General features: G+C 38.6%; 1 protein-coding gene across 1 annotated transcript; it reads right to left on the bottom strand.

Moving 5' to 3' along the window:
- Positions 1 to 805: 805 nt before the first annotated feature.
- LOC119738421 lies at positions 806 to 22,195 on the bottom strand. Its single transcript, XM_038213319.1, has 6 exons — positions 22,059 to 22,195; positions 18,923 to 19,108; positions 4,089 to 4,252; positions 3,192 to 3,388; positions 2,501 to 2,691; positions 806 to 1,344 (listed from the first exon to the last, which is right to left on the bottom strand). The coding sequence occupies exons 1-6, from the start codon at positions 22,174 to 22,176 to the stop codon at positions 1,244 to 1,246; spliced, it is 957 nt and encodes a 318-aa protein (XP_038069247.1). The 5' UTR covers positions 22,177 to 22,195; the 3' UTR covers positions 806 to 1,243.
- Between the last annotated feature and the right edge of the window lie 248 nt (positions 22,196 to 22,443).

Here is a 22,443-nt window from a genome sequence, read left to right as displayed (position 1 = left end):
CATCTTTTTGTTGTGACCGAAAACCGGATTTCATAATAATAGGGTACGATCTCACAGTGGAGGTCTATAGTTATATATTAATAATAATCCCGACGGCAGGTTAAATATGAGATCATTTTGCACAATAGACCTGATGCGTTGCACCTGCAGGTACCTCACAGGGTGTTCTGTGTTTGATTTAATTTAATATGGGGGTTGTGACACCCCCACACCCATTGGCGGCGCTACGAGGGGAGGGGGAGGGGGCTGGGGAGTGGCATTTCCTCCCCCCCCCCCCCGGAAAAGCCAAAAAAGGAGGAAGAAACAAAGAACGAAAAAGAGGCGTGAAGTCATATTTTTATTAATTTTATACACATTTAGCAAAATGGGCGTCTGCAGGGGTGTCATTGGGGTGGTTAAATGTCCCCCGCCTACCCTCGCAAAAATGATAAATTGAGAATATGCCAGAAACTCTAGAAGGATTTTTTTTTTGGGGGGGGGGAAATGTGCTTTGGCCCCAGCCCCCCAGAAAAAGTCCAGGCGACGCCCATGTGAAAGCTTGATAAACATTGGTACTTTGGTAGACAAAACACGCCACACATGCATTTATGCAGCCGTAGATAGTGGCTTATTGCCGGACAATTGACTGCCCCCCAAAAATATTACCTTGCCCCCCAATTCCCCCCCCCCCCCCATGTTAGAGTCAGGCGCCACCACTGCCCACACCCCTTTCTCAAGCGACGCCGGGACGAGCATTTGCTCTATGCATGTATCTTGATTTGGTATTTGCTGCTTTACTCTACAGCCTCCTTTTTGTTTCAATATGACGATCTCGCCCATGCCTTTGAGCGAATCGTTGCCAAGGTAACACTCATCTCAGTGATGAAAATATTACAAAATAACGAATTAATGAGCTCTGAATATTTCTGTGTTCAAACGTTTCCGAAATTCTGTCTTCAAGTGACGTTTCCTTCAGTTTTTGTTAAACATCCAATACTTGAACGTCATATCACCAAGAAAAACAATCTGTCCTTAAAATACGAACTAACGAAATCTTTTTTTTTTAATCAGTAGGCCTAAATGGCGCGAAATAAGTTGTACTTATGTAGTAAATCTATGCTACTAGTCTTCAGATCCGCACATGCGTGGTTAAAGAATTACGGCCAAGAGCAATGTGAATAGCACAAGTGTAAAAAGGTGCATTTTAATATCCGTTAATTAATTCAAAAACAATTTATCGGAGCCTGGAGGGGCCGGGCTAAGATCACTGCTCCCCCTCCACCTCTGGACGCGCAGTAGTTGTAGATCCAGGCTCACTCAGCATGATGTGGATGGTAAGGCTATCTGCCCTTCCAACTGCTGCACCTGTGGGGATATAAGAATACAAAAACAGATAGCTAAGCATAACATCTTTACCTTATAAATATTGACAAAAATGTGGACTGTTCCTATGCTTTACCAGACCTGCAACATGACATTATGTTGATGCTCAAACACCTTCTGAATCCATTTATCATAACGGGCGTCGCCAGAGGAGTTAGGGGTGAGGTTTGGCCAGTGGCGTAGCTAGGATTTTTTGAGGGGGGGGAGCCACAGGGGGAATCAGAATATCACGGGGGGCACATCGCAAACGTTTTCCCCAGTTTTTCTCAGTTGGGCCCCATAATGCCTCGCTATATCCATTGATATAAGAAATTGTGAACAGTAAGCCTTTGGCTGACTGAAAAAATACAACTACAAAAACCCTTTGTGGTTGGGGAAGGAAAAGGGGCATTAATAGTATTTTGATGGGGGGCACCTAGCTGGGGCACGTGCCCCCCCCCCCAGGCCCCCGTGGCTATGCCACTGGGTGTGGCACCCCAGTAATAATTGTTTGTTGTTTTTGCCAAATCGTCCTTCTGTCGGCCAAATCGTATACGTCGTGCCTGTCGTCAAATATGCCGCCTATTATACCGCCACGTGTTGTCCGGTAGTGTCAAAGATGTATTAAAAAAAAAGGATAAGTTTCCCGGCTATTGTAAAACATTTTTGTTCGGATTCACCGATTTTTATATTCAAACTCGTCCAGCAACATCGATTAAGTGCACTTCCAATGGTTAATTTTGTCATTTGACAGACAATTTCAATTTTAGTTTAAACAAATTCAAACAATGAGCACAATGTTTTCGACCCGGAGTATTTCGTCTCGTCTAAGCCTAATCGTGTTATTCAGAAATCTAATTCGTCTAATTGATTTTTATATAAGACGAATTCTATCACTGAATGCTGCCATTCGGCAACAGCTTAGACGAATTTGATCTGTACTGACGAATATTCTCGACCCGGTGACTAAAGAGGGTGATATACCTTGAAATTGAATGGTAAATGCCTCAATTGGTTTTGTTAAAGAAACGTGTGAAATTTTTCGTCGACGAAATGAAATATATAATACAGTTGGTGAGTTTGAATGAAAAAACTTTAAAAATAGCCAGGAAAACCTACGTTAAATTTAAAACGCATACTAGCAGTACCCTTTTCTTACCGTTTGAACGCACATCGTCCCACGACACCGTCTGGTTGGTTGTGCTGTAGAGTATGATAGGGTGGGGATATGCTGCCGTCTCTGTCTCCCATGGGCAGTGCACTCGCGCGGCAGACTCGGTCACAACCAGCCAGCCTTTATCCCCCGCACATGAACCGTAGTTGTTGTTGATGAAAAACCGCCGATCCAGGCTTTGTTTTATGTTAATCGAGAGATAGAGAAAGAACCAAGTAACAGCCACTCAACTATAGAGGGTTTGGTTAAAAGGATCCCACACACCTCTCCACTATAGATGTTCGAAAAAAATCTAATTCTAATTTTTTGTTGGGGGGGGGGGTGCCACTCCCTACTAAAATGGCTGATTTTACAATGGTCATGCTTGATCATATTCCACCAATAATCACTTAAATCAATTCAACACTTCTGAAGTCGTGTCATCGCCTGAGGTTTCGAACTTCAGTTCCAATCATCAAAATATTTCCTATAAGCCCCTGATGAATCAATAAATTACAATATTATTGTGTGTAAATCAAACTGATCAGACGATTGACTACACAAGAGCTGTAATCAAGCCCTTCAAATGTCCCTGCTTATGCAATCAGATATAGGTGGACAAAGCAGCAAATTACAAAAACAAACAACACAAAAGCAACAGCAACAAACAACTACCGAATACAACAACAGGCTATACCTTAACAGTCGAACATCACCGTCGATACTGAAGAGCCGGCCATTGCCCACACTTCCGGTAAACTGAGCCGATTTGAGATCATCCCAGGGAGATGAAATCAGGCGGGTCTGCGTGAACCAACTCTTGATGTCGGAGCCGGTTCCATTGAAGATCAACTCGGCTCTCACCCCCGAGCTGTCATACAGAGAAAGCTTTACCTTCGCAGAAAAAGAAGGGTGTTATAAATGTGTCATTTTCTTTAACTGCAAGATTAAGAGGAAAATCGATTCACTTTTTATACTTTCGGACGATGAGGTCACTCAGGGGGGAGGATCTAGGTTTGGCTTAAGAGGGGGTTTACTTTAGCTGATAAGTGTGGGTGGGCGGGGAATAGTGAGTAGTATGTGCTATTTTTCTGTTAGGCTATTTCTTCTTCTTTTTTTGCTGATGGAGGTTGGGTGGTTAAATCCCCTATTCACCGTAGATTCGCTGCTGTAACAAGAAATGAGAAATCTTTGAAAGCATTGCTACAGGACCGGGGGAAATACCCCCCTCCCCGCAATAAAAATATTGTAATCCACAATGCTTTCTCCAGCATTCCGATGCAATTTGAGAATAAAAGTATGAACTTTAGCATTCCGTTTACTATTTAGTGGACCCATTAGTCAGCGGCTGACCGGGGGAAGGGGGGGGGGGGACGGGACGGGGGGGGGGCGGGGTAGTTGCAACACGCCTCCCCCTAGATCCGTCACTAAAATACTTATTACAACTCTTGTATTATCATGTCAGATTAGTAACGAAACAGACATGAAAACCCATTGATGCCCAATGCAAGTGTGGATTGAATATCGTTCTTGTTGTTTGTTTTGCGCAGTGGTAAGCGACGGACCCTCCATTTCGACATCGTGACATACTTACTCGTCGGACATTCAGCTGCCCGTTGCGCCAGGCTTGGTAGAGTGAATTATCACGGCAATGACCACTGGCCTCATAACTCGAGGTCCAGTTCATTGCGGTCCACATGTCATGCAGCTTCACTCCAGTTCCTGCTACGCCTTTGAACACCAGTCGCCACTCTGGGTCTGTATAATAGGAAAAGAGATTGTTTCCCCCATTTTCATTTTTCCACGATGAACCAGACTTCAAAACACATTTACCAACACGTAATTAACTTTAAACACTCATCTATTGTCAAATTGTGACGTCATGACTAAATAAGTTTTTGGTGTACAGCAATCACAAACAGACGCTGTCAATTGTGGTTCTGATTTGGTGCGTGTACAAGTCACTCACCAGGAAGAAGTGAAAACACAAACTCATTGTAAATGACAAAGATTAAAAAATATATATATATATATATATATAAAAATACTGAAACAAACATTATCCGGCGTTTATTTGGCGGGCGAGGTTTGCAAGAGAACATTTTTTTAGGGATCTACATCCGTCACTGACTTTGTCATTTCTTTTGGTTTGAAATAAAAACGTTTCATTCGATAGGGAATCAAGGATTGTTTCAGAATGAGTTAAAACGACACTTAGAATTAGATAATTCATGTTATATTACTAATGGTGATTCCGTTTACAATTGTAAAACACAAGAGAAGAGTTTGTTTTAATGAATAAAACTTCCTCCGAGGATAAAAAAAGAGAAAACAAAAATACGACTAATAATACATTAAATTAAAATCTGACAAAATTAATGGGCTGCAATATCCACTGAAAACGGTGCTTTGGCGAGACCTCTTTGGTAACAATTCTTTTCTACTAAATAAAATAAGATTATTGGTGAGCTGCTGTCATTTTATAATGCAGTGACTCCGGGAAAATAAACAAAGAGAGCCACAACCATTAACGGCCTGCTTTCTGCCTCGGCTGCTCGCCCAAATGTCAATTGAACATCAATGACAAGAAATTAATAAAATCCCGTTAATCATTCCAATTGTTTACTCCAATCCACTTCAGTTCAACGCCAACATAAAATCCAAAGCGGCTGATTCCCGGTACTTTTTCATCACATAGTATGCGAAATTAATTAACCTATTAGTGTAACCCGTCTGCTACGCACCAAAGCCGTGGAACCTCCAACGTGGGAAACAAAAACAGGGCAAAAAAAACAGCTGAATATTCAAATTATAGGTTTTGCCCTTCGCTGACGTGCCCCGTTTTTAGCTTGTTTAAAATGTTTCTAAGGCAAATATCTTTAAGCAAATAGGTAATTATTGGTATGTTATAGCTTGTTAACGTATTTACGGACATTTAATACAGTTAAACATTGACCGAGGAGAAATAAATTAGCGGCTCAAAAATCTATGCTAGAAAAGTCAAATCAACTCTCACTGTGTGGTTTTGTGTGTTGTCTGAGAATAATCAGTGGTTTTTTTTCAACTTTCACTCGGGAGGTAACACACTGAGTATACAGTGTTTAAAACGTCGGTGAAGGGCAAAACCTATAATTTGATTTATCACCCCGACGCAAAAATTCCATCTTATAATAGTTTATAAGCGGTACCCGCTGCTATGTACATCAGATTCGAACCGGCCACCCGATCCCGTTAGCTCGGTGGTCGACTGGTAAGACATCTGCAATACAAAGCAGGAAGTCGTGGGTTCGAGTCCCACCCGAGTGATTTTTTCCAACTTCCACTCGGGAGGTAACACATTGAGTATACAGTGTTTAAACCTATTATTTGATTTACATCACCCTGATGCAAAAATTCCATCTTATAACAGCTGAATATTGCAGAGACATTCAACGTGGTGACATAAACACGTCATCAAACCATGGAAACTGTGTGGACAGAAGAATAAGAACGTATCAATAGCCAATCGATTAGGTGAAAGTTCATTGATCAGTTTCCGATAAATGAGCTGGTGTTTGATTCAACCTCGGAGGCTCTTGGTTTAGACACACGAGATAGGTAAAAGATCGTAGTTAGGTTTAGTACTTTTGTAGATAAGAACTTAAATTTCCCATTGAACAATGACACAAATACCAAGAGTTTTCTAATAAATTGAAATAAAACAAGACAAACATGTTATTGCCAAATTTACATCTAAAAAAACCCATTTGGCTGTGTTATCAAAATAAGGTTTCATAAGTATATTGAATACGGTACTTTGTAACCTTTAAAAACTGGGGGAAACGGTTAAAGGTAGAGTAGATCATATAAATTGTGCATTTTTTTTCGTTTGAACCAACAAAAGTGCTCAAACTCTAAAGAGGGATGCTCAATAACTATCCTGATGAAGTTTTAGCTCTGTGAATACTGTATATTTTCGAGAAAACAGAACAAAAAACATAATGTTCTGGATCGCAATTTCAATTCCAAAGTTCCCGAATTGCGCCCTCTCGTGACACACATCCCGAAATCAGCATTTGGGACATGATTCTCATCCAGCCGGCTGTCAACCAAACCAACTACGAATTAGAATGCATGGGGGTTGTATTCACAGAAATTTCCAAAAGTGTGTTACTTGACACACGTTTGGAAATGACCTTCTTTTGTTGTTTTCTGTTTCTTTTTGTTTTGTTTTTTGTTTTTACTTTTCCAGGGAGGAGGCAAGCACCCTCCTTGCCTCCCCCCTCCCCCCCCCCCCCCTTGCGACGCCGATGTGGTCCACTCTACCTTTAAAGATCATACCTCATGCTCTTCAAATTGCGGATTTGTTTTCTCCTCGCGAATTTACAATTGGTATGTTTTGTTTTAGGGGGAAAAAACCTACTTGATTCTGATTTGGGGCGTCTGTCTGTCTGCAACCCTCTGAAAAAAGGACATTCTTTTTGTGCACAAATAATACGCGCTGCGAGAGCCGACTTATTGCTGGCAGCCAATAATTCGACATCGGTGAAGAAGTAATTCAATAACCATTATTTAAGCTATCATTTTATAATGCAGTGACTCCGGGAAAATACACAAAGAGAATTACAACCATTAACGGCCTGCTTCCTGCCTCGGCTTCTCGCCAAAATGTCAATTGAGCATTAATGATGAGAAAATTAATGAAGTTCAATTAATTTCAATTGTAGACTTTATTAAGCGCAAGGCTACCATAAAATATTTAAGCAGCTTATTCCCTGTACTTTCCATAACAGAGTATCGGTACCGTCTGGTACGCACAAACGGCGTCAATTTCTAGAAAAAAATAAGTGTGGGGGGGAGGGGATGACTGCAATATAGGCCTTTGCATTGAATGCTTGTTCCTGACAGTCCCAAGCACGGCTTTCACCTGGTGCTTCATTTTCTGTTACGTCCTCTTTTCGTCTTGACATCTTTTCCCTGATCATTATATTTGCAACAATTAACACCAATGGGTACCGAATAATGGATTTTCATTTAATAAAGAAAATAATTTGCAAACTCTTCCTGCAATAACTTTCTGTTTGATGAAGTCATCATTATGAAACCTCGCAAACTATTGTTCTCTGTAAAGAATGTTCATGGAGAACGAAATTTATTTACATTTTCATTTTCAAATTAAAAGTCATAGTTTCTTCGACATATCGCTAGAGGGTATACCCTTTCGGGTGATGATGTTATCTTGCCTTCTTTCGTGTTTGGCATCCCTAACTGAACATTTTAAAAAATTTGTCCAATTGTTTAATTTTTCCAAGTTGGCTAATTCTCCGTTAAAATGTTTGAAAATGGCAATTGAGCATCAATGACAGGAAATTAATGAAGTTCCATGAACCCTTTTCAACTGTATACTTCACTTAAGCGCAACCCCAACATAAAAGTCCAATGCGGCTTATTGTCTGTTCTTTTTCATCACAGAGTACCGGTATAATTACGCGTAAATAACCCTTGGTGTGTAACCTGCCTGGTATACGCACCAAAGGCGTGGAACCTGGGGCTCAAAAAACTGAAGCGAAACGCTCAAGCTAAAGATCAAACCACTGCTCTTAAAAAAAACTTGTTTTTGTTACTCCTAATGAATTTCCAATTTGTTTATATTTTTTAACGACAAAAACTACTTTATTCCTATTTTGGGCGTCTAAGAGTCTCAGAGTACCGGTATAATTACGGGTAAATAACACGGTGTAACCCACCTGGTACGCACCAAAGGCTTGGAACCTGGGGCTAAAAAAACTGGAGCAAAATGCTTAAAGATCAAACCACTGCTCTAAAAAAAAAACTTGCGGTTATCCGTGATATGCACGCATGTTTTATGAACGAGGTACTTTACATGAAGCGCACCTTGGCTGTCGACATGGGGAAAATAACAAGAAAAACACAATATCTACTTCACTGTTTGCCTGTTTTGCAAGCATAACCCCTTTTCTTTACAGGTTTCAGAACCAAACCTCGCAGTGATAATTGATATCAAAAGTCATTCGGGTGGATATCTATGTTCCCAAATACCTATGTTCCCCAACCCTAACCTTATCCCTAACGCTAACCCTAACCCTAAGGATTTTGGGGAACATAGGTATTGGGGAACATAGGTATTGGGAAACATCGGATAGCCCGACAGGGACCATGGTTGAGCATACCCACGAAGAAATGCCTGTGAACTCCCCCAAACTCCAACATACATGTTTTTACATTTGATATATAGCAACTGTGCTAGGGACCATGAGTGAGTATACCCACGACCTAACCTATGTCCATCCCACAGCTTACCAGCAGCTGTGCTATTTACCAGCCGTGATTTACCCACGAATAAAATGCCTATGCACTCCCCAAAACTCCAACAGTTTCACAAGTCTCATGCCTTTTTGCCCTGAACCTCACAGAATTCAACAAGGTCTCCCTGGGCCTTTGGTACCGTGTCAGACAAAGTCCAACAACAAGTTGCTTGGGTTTGGTACTGAACCTGCCAAAACTTAACAAAGCCGGCTGTTGGAGTTTGATGGGTTTGGGGTAGTCAGGGAAAAATGTCAAGACGAAAAGAGTAGGTAACAGAAAATGAAACGCCAGGTGAAAGCCGTGCTTGGGACTGTCAGAAACAAGCATTCAATTCATAGGCCTGAATTGCAGTCAACCCCCCTACCCGATTTTTTTCTAGAAATCGTCGCCGTTTGTATGAACCAGACGGGTTACATTACCGGTACTCTGTATGTAATGAAAAGTACGATGAATAAGCTGCTTGAAATTGTTATGTTGGCATTGCGCTTAAGTGGGGTATACAACTGAAATGGTTAATGGAACTGCATTAATTTCTTGTCATCGTTGTTCAATTGACATTTGGGCGAGAAGCCGAGGCAGACATCAGGCCGTTAATGATTGAGGCTCTCTCTGTGTATTTTCCCGGAGTAACTGTGTTATAATTGATAGCAGCTCAAAAATCATTATAAAACGTATTTATTTGCCAAAAAAAAAAAAAATAACGACGTTTGGTTATTGAATTATTTCTTCACCAAAAAACAGGCAATAACTCGACTCTCACACGGCGGGTGATTTGTGCACAAAAGAAAGCCCTTTGTTCAGAGGGTTTCAGACGCCCCAAATCGGAACAAAATAGGTTTTTTGTCAATAAAACAAAACATATAAAAACGAACATGAGTTAGGTGAGAAAACAAATCCATTTTGAAGAGCATGAGGTATGATCTTAAAAGGAAGAGGGGGCCATTTGCATTTTCCAAAAAGTAACCGACCAAAATATTGCCAAAAAAAACAACTTACTCGGTATATAGATAATTATTTTGTTAATAAATAATTAGTTTTATTGAAAAAAAACCTATTTTGTTCCGATTTGGGGCGTCTGAAACCCTCTGAACAAAGGGCTTTCTTTTGTACACAAATAACCCGCCCTGTGAAAGCCGAGTTATTGCCTGCATGGCGGCTAATAATTCAAATTTGGTGAAGAAATAATTCAATAACCAAACGTCGGTAATTTTTTTTTTTGGCAAAATAAATACGTTTCATAATGATTTTTGAGCTGCTATCAATTATAATGCATTTTCTCCGGGAAAATACACAAAGAGAGCCACAATCATTAACTGCCTGCTTTCTGCCTCGGCTTCTCGCCCAAATGTCAATTGAACAAAGATGACAAGAAACTGATGAAATTCAATCAATCATTTCAATATTATTATTGTATACTTCACTTAAGCGCAACACTAACACACAAATCCAAAGCGGCATATTCCTTGTACTTTTTCAACACATAGTAACACTTGGGTAACCCGCTTGGCACGCACCGACCAAAGGCGTGAATGTTTATGGAGAACGAATTTTTTTTTACATTTTCATTTTCAAATTAAAAGTCATAGTTTCTTCGAAAAATATCGCTAGAGGGTATACCCTTTCGGGTGATGATGTTATCTTGCCTTCTTTCGTGTTTGGCATCCCTAACTGAACATTTTAGAAAATTTGTCCGATTTTTTAATTTTTCCAAGATGGCAAATTCTCCGTTAGAGTTTTTGAAAATGGCAATTGAGCATCAATGACAGGAAATTAATGAAGTTCCATTAACCTTTTTCAATTGTATACTTCACTTAAGCGCAACGCCAACATAAGAGTCCAAAGCGGCTTATTCCCTGTTCTTTTTCATCACAGAGTACCGGTATAATTACGCGTAAATAACCCTTGGTGTGTAACCTGCCTGGTATACGCACCAAAGGCGTGGAAGCTGGGGCTCAAAAAACTGAAACAAAACGCTCAAGCTAAAGATCAAACCACTGCTCTTAATAAAAACTTGTTTTTGTTACTCCTAATGAATTTCCAATTTGAATATATATTTTTTTAACGACAAAAACTACTTTATTCCTATTTTGGGCGTCTGAAACTCTCTGAACAAAAAAAAGACATTCATTTTGTGCACAAATAAACCGCCTTGCGGAGAACCGAATTGTTGTAGTCCAGCCAATATTTCGAATTCTTTTAGATATAATTCAATAACTAAACTATGGAGGATTGCTTTGTACTATGCCTCATTTAAAAGTGAATAACTTTGCATAGAGAGGGAAATAACATTTGGGGGATAAATCATCTTTAAAAACAAATCTTTGAGTTACACAAAGACATTCAAGGTGGTGACACCCATGGGAAACTGTACAGACTAAGCTATCATTTTATAATGCAGTGACTCCGGGAAAATACACAAAGAGAATTACAACCATTAACGGCCTGCTTCCTGCCTCGGCTTCTCGCCCAAATGTCAATTGAGCATTAATGATAAGAAAATTAATGAAGTTCAATTAATTTCAATTGTATACTTTATAAAGCGCAAGGATACCATAAAATATTTAAGCAGCTTATTCCCTGTACTTTCCACAACAGAGTATCGGTACCGTCTGGTACGCATAAAAGGCGTCAATTTCTAGGGAAAAAATGGGGGGGGGGGTTGACTGCAATATAGGCCTTTGCATTGAATGCTTGTTCCTGACAGTCCCAAGCACGGCTTTCACCTGGTGCTTCATTTTCTGTTCCCTACTCTTTTCGTCTTGACATCTTTTCCCTGATCATTATATTTGCAACAATGAACACCATTGGGTACCGAACAATGGATTTTCATTTAATAAAGAAGATAATTTGCAAACTCTTCCTGCAATAACTTTCTGTTTGATGAAGTCATCATTATGAAACCTCGCAAACTAATGTTCTCTGTAAAGAATGTTTATGGAGAACGAAAATTTTTTAAATTTTCATTTTCAAATTAAAAGTCATAATTTCTTTGACATATCGCTAGAGGGTATACCCTTTCGGGTGATGACGTTATCTTGCCTTCCTTCGTGTTTGGCATCCCTAACTGAACATTTTAGAAAATATGTCCAATTGTTTAATTTTTCCATGTTTGCTAATTCTCCGTTAAAGTGTTTGAAAATGGCAATTGAGCATCAATGACAGGAAATTAATGAAGTGCCATTAACCTTTTTCAATTGTATACTTCACTTAAGCGCAACCCCAACATAAAAGTCCAAAGCGCCTTATTCCCTGTTCTTTTTCATCACAGAGTACCGGTATAATTACGCGCAAATAACCCTTGGTGTGTAACCTGCCTGGTATACGCACCAAAGGCGTGGAACCTGGGACTCAAAAAACTGAAGCGAAACGCTTAAGCTAAAGATCAAACCACTGCTCTTAAAAAAAACTTGTTTTTGTTACTCCTAATGAATTTCCAATTTGTATATTTTTTTAACGACAAAACTACTTTATTGCTATTTTGGGCGTCTGAAACTCTCTGAACAAAAAAAGGACTTTCATTTTGTGCACAAATAAACCGCCTTGCGGAGAACCGAATTGTTGTAGTCCAGCCAATATTTCGAAATCTTTAGAGATATAATTTAATAACTAAACTTTGGAGGATTGCTTTGTACTATGCCTCATTTAAAAGTGAATAACTTTATATTGAGAGGGAAATAACATTTGGGGGAAAAAAATCATCTTTAAAAACCAATCTTTAAGTTACACAAAGACATTCAAGGTGGTGACACCCATGGGAAACTGTACAGACAAAAGGACGTGAACAAAACAAGAATGTATCAATAGCCGGTCGATTTGGTGAAAGTTTGTCGATCAGTTTTCGATAAACCAGTTAGTATTTGCTACACCCTTGGAAGTTATTGGTGTCTCCCAAGAGAAAAAGACAATCCTTGGATGTAGCACTCTTAAAGGTCAGTCGTGTTCTAGAATTAAGATATAAATTACCATCAAAATTATGACATGTATCAAGAGGAGAATACACGAGAAAGTGTGGATTTGTAATTTTTAAGAATTCAAGAGGCGCGAAGCGCCGAGTGAATTCGTAAATTAAGAATCCACACATTAAGAAGCCCCCCCCCCATGAAACCTTGTCGCCCCCCCCCCAGTCCCCTGAGATTTTGAGTTTCTAAAAAAAAATATCATTGATCTACATGACGCCCCCCCCCCCCATGAAATGTTCCATCCCCCCCCCCCCCCCCCCCCCCCCCCCCCCAGCGCCCCCACTGAAAAATTCCTGGCTACGCCACTGCTCACCCATGGTCCCTGTCAGGGTCTACCCGATGTTCCCATGATGTTCCCCAATACCTATGTTCCCCAATATCCTTAGGGTTACGGTTAGGGTTAGGGTTAGCGTTAGGGATAAGGTTAGGGTTGGGGAACATAGGTATTGGGGAACATAGGTGTGCACCCGAATGACTTTTGTTATCAATTATCACTGCGAGGTTTGGTTCTGAAACCTGTAGTGAAAAGGGGTTATGCTTGCAAAACAGGCAAACAGTGAAGTCGATATTATGTTTTTCTTGTTATTTTCCCCATGGCGACAACCAAGGTGCGCTTCATGTAAAGTATCTCGTTCATTACACATGCGTGCATATCACGGATAACTGGTACACAGGGTGAGTCAAAAAAGCGGAACCCAAACCACAAAAATTATTTTTCATATTTTAACAAAATATGTAGCACCAAAAATAATAATGAATGGAAAGCTAATTTCATAAGGTACTGTTAGATGAAAAAAATACTGAAATTGGGTAAATCCGTTCGGAAAATATCACCATTTAAACACAATGACCCCAAAACCTGTCTTGTTCAACAACAAAAAAACGAGTTCAAGAATCGTCGCAATTGTCTTTAAACATCACCAGCGATAAAATCTCAGTTTAAACGTTAACAATATAACAGCGGTCCACTGTCGGTCTAGTGTCGGTAGTCCAACAGCGGACCGCCAGAGGTCTGCCAGAGGCAGACCGCTGCACAGTGGGCTAGAATCGTTGCAAAGTGCGCCAAAATTTAAAAATAGTGAACGTGACATTTTCAACTTTTAAAACTTTTTGCGGCAGACAACATCCTAAAGAATATTTTTCCATCCATATTTTATTTTTTTTTTGTAAGTTTTGTAAGTTTCACATACCCCTGTGAACATAAAAAAGTGCGAAATCTGCTCTTAAAATGATTAAAGTGGCAACTTTGAAAAACGTGTTTTGATTTATATGAAGGAGAAAGCAGTCAATTTGTTGCTGCGTGCAGTTTTTACCCATTAGTAGCCAAATTAGGAAATAAAATTCAAAATGTAAAAAAATGTACATTTTGGAAATGATGATAATTTATGATGATAAATTGGACAAAAAAAAACAACAAAAAGTGAATTTTTTGATAAAATTGCTGCGATAGTTAGGATTCCAGCCGATTCCCGCCGTGATTTTAATTTCAACGTTTCCACCCAAGCCTAAGCTTTACGTTGATGCCAAGTTTTTTTGCTAGAATTTGCTATACTGCATGTAAGAGGCGTTTTAAAGGCCTCACGTTTTTAATGAACTGTACATGGTACTGTACACGTACATGTATAATTATACTATCGATATAAAAACGTGTGAAAGTAAAACGTCACCATTTTGTAATTTGAGAGATATTTATTCAGTTTTTTAAACTTGTTTGTGGAAGAAAACATCCTAAAGAATATTTTTCAACCCGTATTTACATTTCTTTCTGTAATTTTTATGGTGTCATAATTATACGCCTGTGAACAGAAAAACGTACGAATGATGCTCAGTATGATAACATTTGGCAACTTTTAAAAACGCGTTATGACTTTATGAAAAGGAAAGCAGTCAACTTGTTACTACATGCAGTTGTTACCCATTAGTAGCCAAATTAGAAAATGAAATTCAAATGGTAAAAAGAATAAACATTTTGGAATTGATGATCTGTAAATTTGACCCCCAAAAAACACAAAAAAGTGAAATTTTGTATTCAATTAGTTTTCACCCAAGCCTAAAATTTGCTAAACCGCGTGTAAGAGGCGTTTTAAAGGCCCATCTTCGCCGTTTTTTAATGAACTGTACGTACATATAGCCTACTTTTAATATAAAAACGTGTAAAAGTAAAAAGTCACTTTTTTTTGTAATTGGAGCGATATTCATTCAGTTTTTAAAACTTGTTTAAGGAAGAAAACATCCTAAGAATATTTTTTCACCCGTATTTTATTTTTTGTAAGTTTTAAGGTGTCATATACTCCTGTGAGCCGGAAAACTACGAATGCTGCTCTTAAAAATAATGATCAAATTTGGCAACTTTGAGAAACGCGTTATGACTTTATGAAAGAGAAAGCAGTCAACTTTTTAGTGCGTGCAGCTCTTACCTATTGGTAAGAAACCAAATCTTGGTAGTAACCAAATTAGACAATAAAATTCAAAATGTTATAAAATAAACATTTTAGAAATTATGATCAGTACATCAATTTTAACCAAAAAAACCATCAAAAATGCATTTTGCGATAAAATTAGCACGATAGTTCGGATTCCTAGGAATTCTTGCCAAGATTTTAATTTCAACCTTTTTACCCAAGCCCAGGCTTTTTGTTGGTGTCAATTATATTTACTAGAACTTGCTAAGCTGCTTGTAAATGCCCCATGTTTGTCGTTTTCAATAAACTGTATACCTGGTACTGTATATACCCTTAACTTAAACACGTGTAAAAGTTAAAAACAAAAAAGTTACTTGTAATTGGAGCAATATTTATTCATGCTGAGGAGAAAAATCACAAATAACTTTGAGAGGTTATGTCATAATAAATCAATGGAAAGACTTACCCAATTTTGGTTAATTATTATAGATGTAAACATGTCTAGTCAACAATAAATTGTATGAGTTCATATCCCTCTAAAAAGAAGCATTATTAGAATTAAAATATAATTTCAACCCGCCAATCAAAGTGCAGCTTTTCAAATACGTTTCCCCAAACCAATGAAGGTTTCAACTATCAGTTAAACATCTAATCTACCCGGCTATTTTGATTGGATAATTGATTCAACCAGTTGATTCAATAGTCAATGTAGTATGAATCTGCCTTGTTATTGCAATTAACATTTGCCTTAGCAAATCGGAAAAACACTATTTTGATGACGTCATACAGATTTTAAAATGCTTTTATTGCTCTTTGTGTGTCTGTAAACACAATAAAGGTTTCAAAAGCACTCTAATATGAATATTCCTATGTTTTGAAAGGAAAAAATGGCTCAACCAATTAAGACACAGTATTTTGATGACGTCATATCAATTAAGAAAGCTTCCATTGGATTTCTTATGTCTAGAAATCCCCTAAACGTTTCAGGAATCAATGTAATATGAATCTGTCTTAGTATTACAAAGATAATTTGCCTGGTCCAATCAGAAAACAGTATTTTGATGACGTCATACAGATTTGAAAATACTGCCATTGAATTCTACGGGTCTGCAAATCCCTTAAGTACTTCTAATTTTATTTTCATCTAGCTTTTTTAATGAGTATGTAATTTTGGCACACTTCGACTGCATTCTGGCCCACTGTGCGCTGGTGCAAACGTCCGCCCGCTCGCCAGTGGTCCACCGTCGGCAGCCTACGGAGGGCCGCTGGAGGGTCGCCGTCGGCCCTCCGTCGGCTGCGACGGCGGACCGCCAGCGAGCGAGCGGACATTTGCACCAGCGGTCCGCCGGTGGCTGTCACCGGCGGACCGCGGCGGTGCCACCGGCGGGCCGCCGGCGGACCGGCCGCGGCTTGCGGACTGGGATTCAGCATAATCCCTTTGAAGGCCCGTCCTTTTAAAAAAGTTGATTTTAGAAATCATATTGATTGCCTAACCTAGGTTGTTAATAAAAATATTGTGTACTACAGTTGGTGACAGTTCTCGAAACAAGTATTCTGTGTCATTTTCTTTGTTGTTCCAAACAGTCAAAACACACAATGAATTGCTTTTTTGGACGAAACGGGTTTTAGGGTCATTGTGTTAAATTGGTGATACTCTTTGAACGGATTGAGCAGTTTCACTAATTTTTTAATATAAAAGTAGCTTATGAAATTGGCTTTCCAGTCATTATTATTTTTGGTGCTAAATATTTTTTTTTAAATATAAAATATGTTTTATGGGGTTTGGGTTCCACTTTTTTTTGACTAACACTGTACATTCCAAAAGCCCATGCCCAAAATATAAAAGATAAAAGATGTGGAAAATAGCTCATGAAATTGTCCTCAGCGTCTTTGGAGTATTATGTCGCCAATTTCATAACCAGATACGTTACCGCTTTTCCTGAAGGATTTAGAACCTGTGAAGATAATGACGAAAATCTATGTTTCCGTTGTTAACCAATCCAGCCGGCCGTAGAGTTTCATTGTTCATGTGCGATACACATTACGATGATTTCAAATGAACATTTCCAGGCCCGTTAACGAAAACAATCCATACGTTGCTTACGTAACATTTTACTCGCTTATGGGAAAAGCGACGAGAACTGACCTGGACGGACATACCGGTTTAGAGTGTCATGGTTGATGAGTAAACTGAAGTCCGGATAAGTCACACAGATTAGCACGATTCCAATAAAAGCTCAACAAATACGTTACACCATAGAAACGTGACTAATTTTGCGGGGGAAAAAAACAGGAATAAGTCATTGTTTCTCGCGTTTTGTTTGTACACGAGAACGAAAATTGCATCAACGTGCACGCTCGCTATCTCATAGCAGTTTTCCATTCCAATTCACCAAATCAAATAAGTCAATTTAGCACGCTTCTTTTTCAACCGGGAAGATTCAGGTAGGCCTATGTCATACCCTGGCCTGGCTGTTGCGATTTGGAATTAAAACAAAAGAAATTAATAACTGGCTGTTGTATAATCATGTGTAAGCCAATTGTTTCCTTCATTTTGAGAAATAGACCCCTTGCATGATTTTTTTTAAGGTATGCCATAGGCTGGCCTCTATAGCTATGCGATTTGGAATTAAAACTAAAAATAACAACAGAATACTTTTGGTTGTTGTATAATCATGTGTAAGCCCAATTGTGTGTAAGCCCTATCTGCATGGGCGTCGCCAGGATGGGGCAAGGGGGGCGCCTGCCCCCCCCCCCCCCCGAAAAACAAAAAAACAAAAACAAAACAAACATGAAAGAAAGAAAAGAACAAGAAAAAAGAGGTGTGAAGTCATATTTGCAAAATGGGCGTCTGCAGGGGTGTCAATGGGTGTGGGGTGGGTAAATGTCCCCCGCCCACCCTTGAAAAAATGATAAATTGAGAATAATGCTAGAGAAAATACAACGATGTTGTTGTTTTTTTTGGGGGGGGGTGTGCTTTGCTCCCCACAGAAAAAACTCCTGGCGACGCCAGTGCCTATCTGTAAATGATCAGTGGTGGACAACGGCGAATCGGGGAGGGGGGGGCAGGCAACGGGGGCCATGCCCCCCCCCCCCCCCCAAAAGAGAAGAACCCAATTTATTGGGGTTTTTAAGTGACGTCGCAAAAAAAGACAGCCACTGCGCACACCACCATCTGTTGCTAAAACAAATTGGTTAAAGTGGTCAGAAATTTTCCGGGGCCCAATAAGCGGGTCCAGAACCCCACGCCGTCAAGTTTTAATTCATTATTTGGGGGAAGAAAAAATTCCCCCCCCAAAAAAAAAAAAATTGTGTTCTGGATCCGCCCTTGGTGGTACACAGCTGAACTGTGGGGTATTTTCATTTAAATAGAAATAACTTGTGAACAGAGTATTTGAGTTATCTCTGCACTTTTGGTATAACCTATAGAAGTAAAGATCAAGTGGCGTGGTGCCCGGGAATCATAATGTTCCCTAAATCTAAATCTGATGATGTCGTGATGACGTCATCATTTTCCCCCGTATATTCGGACAAGGGTTCATCATACCAGGTTTTATCTTCTTCCCTTATACCGATTCAAAGAAATGTCTTGATTTATAGGCTTCCGTTGATATTTGTTATTCACCTAACATTGACTTTCCTGCACCCCTGAAGTACACGACAATACGCAACATTATAAAATGACAAACGGTTACGCAGTTACATCAATCATGTGATGTAAGCATATCTCGGCGCTTACTTTGAATTAACCATTGACTTACCTGTACTGTTAGCTGTGGTGCACGGTTTCTCCGTAACAGCTGGGGTAGGTTGTCTCCTTCCCGGGCAATTCTTCCGGATCTCTTGCATGACTTGCTTCATCCAGTGATCCGGGTTATCAGGATCAGGTTCCGGTGGGGGACCGGAGTAACACACCCTCTGCTGGCTCTCCACACCAAACAGGAGCACTTTGGAATAAAAACAAACAATAATTGCACTTTGAATGTGGATAAAATATAACATTTTTTCGTCCTTTGCGAAGAATCGACGCCAAATCTGTTGGAAACAAAAAAGGCGTTTTCAGAAAAAGTCGAGGTCTATTTTTTTCCCACAGCTAAATGAACTGATATTTTAACCCATGATGTCGTATACTATAGGTTTTCCCGGTCAATTCCCCCTAAAATATAGGTTTCCCCGGCTATTTTAACACTTGTATCACACGAATTTCCTATATCGATACTTAAATTTCGTCCCCGAACATGGCCAAGCTCAATTCTCAATTTGAATTTGAAAAAGCCATCACTATATTTCATTTAAGGTTCAGTATAATTCAAATTGTTAGCATCCCGATTCGTCCAAAATCCTTGAAATTCGTCTCGTGAAGCAATCGGCGTTGAATTGACAAAGCAAATTCGTTTTTTGTCATTCGTTTTCATGTTCTTGTCATTACATTTCGTCCCTGTTGACTTAAATCGTATATGATTAGAAAATGCGCCAAATCTTTAGACTTATTTGAAGAATTATGCGTATTAAAACAATGATAATTCAACATATATTTTCTTATATTAATTAACAAAAGTAGTTAGCTGTAAGTTATGAATTTTTATTTCTGTGTTTCACAATTAACATTAGAGTCAGAAATTGACATTTCACAATATGCACTTATGACATTGACACTAAGCATTACTGTAATTTAAAGACCTTCTTAATGTTGTTCTTTGATAGACATACCTTATTTCTGTTGTTTTATTCATGATCATATATCAAAGAGCATCATTACAAAGGTGTTTGATCTTAATGCTTAATTTCAATATGCTATATATAAAGCAAAGAGCATATTGTGAAAGTTCAATTTCTAATTTCAATGTTAATTGTCAAAGAAAACTCAAAACTGACAGCTATACTTTCATTTATAAGGAAATAAATTTGTTAAAAATTAAAATTTAATTAATGCGCAAACAAGCCCAAAGATTGGGCACATTTTTAATCGTAACGTTTTAAGTCACCAGAGACGAAATGTAACGACAAGAACATTAAAACGAATGACAAAAAAAGAATTTGCTTTTTTCAATTCAACGCCGATTGCTTCACAAGACGAATTTCAAAGATTTTGGACGAATCAGAATGCTAACAATTTGAATTACATTGAACCTTAAATGAAATCTAGTGGTGGCTTTTTGAAATTCAAATTGATAATTGAGCTTGGCGATGTTTGGGGACGAAATTAAAGTATCGATATAGGGAATTCGTGTGATACAAGTGTTAAAATAACCGGGAAAACCTATAATAAACATAGGAAACAGTAAATTTTGGTGATCTTTTCCATTTTTTTATTGTGTTCACATATGTTCTTAATTTTTTACCCTTAGCTGTTTTATCTTCTGTTTTTAAATTGCGATCTGTTTTTTAACATATCTAACATTGTTTCTCAATTCGCTGTCTAAATTATCTCAAACATGTTTCATTTCAGTAACATCTGATTTCTCTTTTTGCTGTGCAAAAGAAAGAAATAAGAAGTGATCAATATGGCTATTTTGTGGCTGCTGTTTTGTGACAGAATGTTGTTAAAAAAAGTTCTCATGTACATCGATTCTGGAACAAAGACACTCCATTGAATTCTGACAAACAAACTAATAACATGAACATGAACCGGTTTAGAATTCTTTTGCTTACATTTCACAAATGCTTGGTTAATGACCAATTCGAATGACCAAACTAATGCAACTGGAAGCTCCGGCGAATTTGAATGACTCAATGTGACATTTGAATTTAAATGCGTAATTTTTAAAATTGCATCATTGAAAAGTGCGATCGCATGCTTTAACTGCTTTAACATATTCAACGATCTAGTTAGTTACTGGGATGTTGATCTGAAGGTGCACTCAAATCAAAGCGAAAATGGGTGATTCGTCATCAATTTGGCTGCCAAATCTATTAAACTGACCAGAAAAACCTCTAATAAAACTGTCTCTGTTTCTTGTGACCTGCGGTTTTGTAGGAATTTGAAGAAGAAACAAATTTCCCAACTGCATGATCTCTATAGTCTTTTTTCTCACGAGAATTTTTACATGACAAAAGGACAGATCGTGAGTTACTTTATAACAAAAATCAGCAGATATTGTGACAAGGAAGAAACCGAACAGATTGAGAAAATAACAGGAATATATATATAATTTCCCATCTGCAGGGTGAGTAAAAGTATTGATTGTTTCCCTTAAGAAGTATATATTAAATGAAGAATTACTGAAATTGATCCATGCTATCAGATATTATGCATGTTTTATTAATATAACACATTTTCACAGGTGCCCACAAAATGCGATTTGGAAGCAATTCAGCTGAGTGAGAACCAGACACTACACACAGGCATTCAAATACACATGAAATTTTAATAATTTGAGTCAATAACATTATTTTTACCGTCCAATTTTGTTTTTGTAGGCCAATATGCGGAAAAAAATTAGTCTTTTTTTCTGAAATGGTAATGGTGATTTTTGCCTGTTTTCCTTTGCAAGTTTTCGTTCATTCATGGAGGTATGATATAGTTCATTGTATTTAAAGAGTATTCATCAATGCGTATAGCACGGTAAAAATGATCAGCTGAATGTTGTGATATTTGTATTAAAATTAAAATAACTTGTCAATACAGTGTGCAAGTTACAACTCAACAACATGTCCTTTATTCCTATCTACTCTTTATTAAATGGAGCAAGCCACATATTTTAGATTCTTTTTCTAACTTGGTCACTTTTTATTTGACTCAATATGTATACATGTACATATCCCATCATTAAACGAGCTTCGAAAACTAGCTTCTATGATACTCTAGCGGCTTTCCTCAGATTTGTACAATGATTTTAATCCCCCATACAATATCATGTATAGTTGGGATTCAAAGAATATGGAGCTCAAGCTTACCTGCCATTGCTGACAGCATCAGAACCACAGCTAACGCTCCGTCCATCCTCCCGGCCAGATGCAGTGAATTCTGAGCAAAATCAGTTGGGTTGGTGGTACTTATCAGCGACTCGCACATGTCATTTCTCTACGGATCAAATCAAATGTAGCATTAGCAGCTACACACGTAAACCACTAAACAGCATGACGTCATCAACAGCCAATCAGGAAAGAGCCTGGACCTGGAACCAGCAATGATCGAGACCATCTGAGCCTGAACGTAAATGAAATTAGAAAAAAAATGAAATTCATTTTTACCCCTCTCCAAGTGATTTTTTCAACAATTTTTCTTGAGGAATACCAAGATAAAATTCCAACATTAATGCTTTTCGGAGTGGTTGCGGTT

This window comes from Patiria miniata, unplaced genomic scaffold (genome assembly GCF_015706575.1).
Source record: "Patiria miniata isolate m_02_andy unplaced genomic scaffold, ASM1570657v1 HiC_scaffold_3, whole genome shotgun sequence".
NCBI classification, from domain to species: Eukaryota; Metazoa; Echinodermata; class Asteroidea; order Valvatida; family Asterinidae; genus Patiria; species Patiria miniata.
The sequence above is the reverse complement of the archived record's forward strand: the minus strand, read 5'-3'. Positions and strand labels throughout refer to the sequence as shown.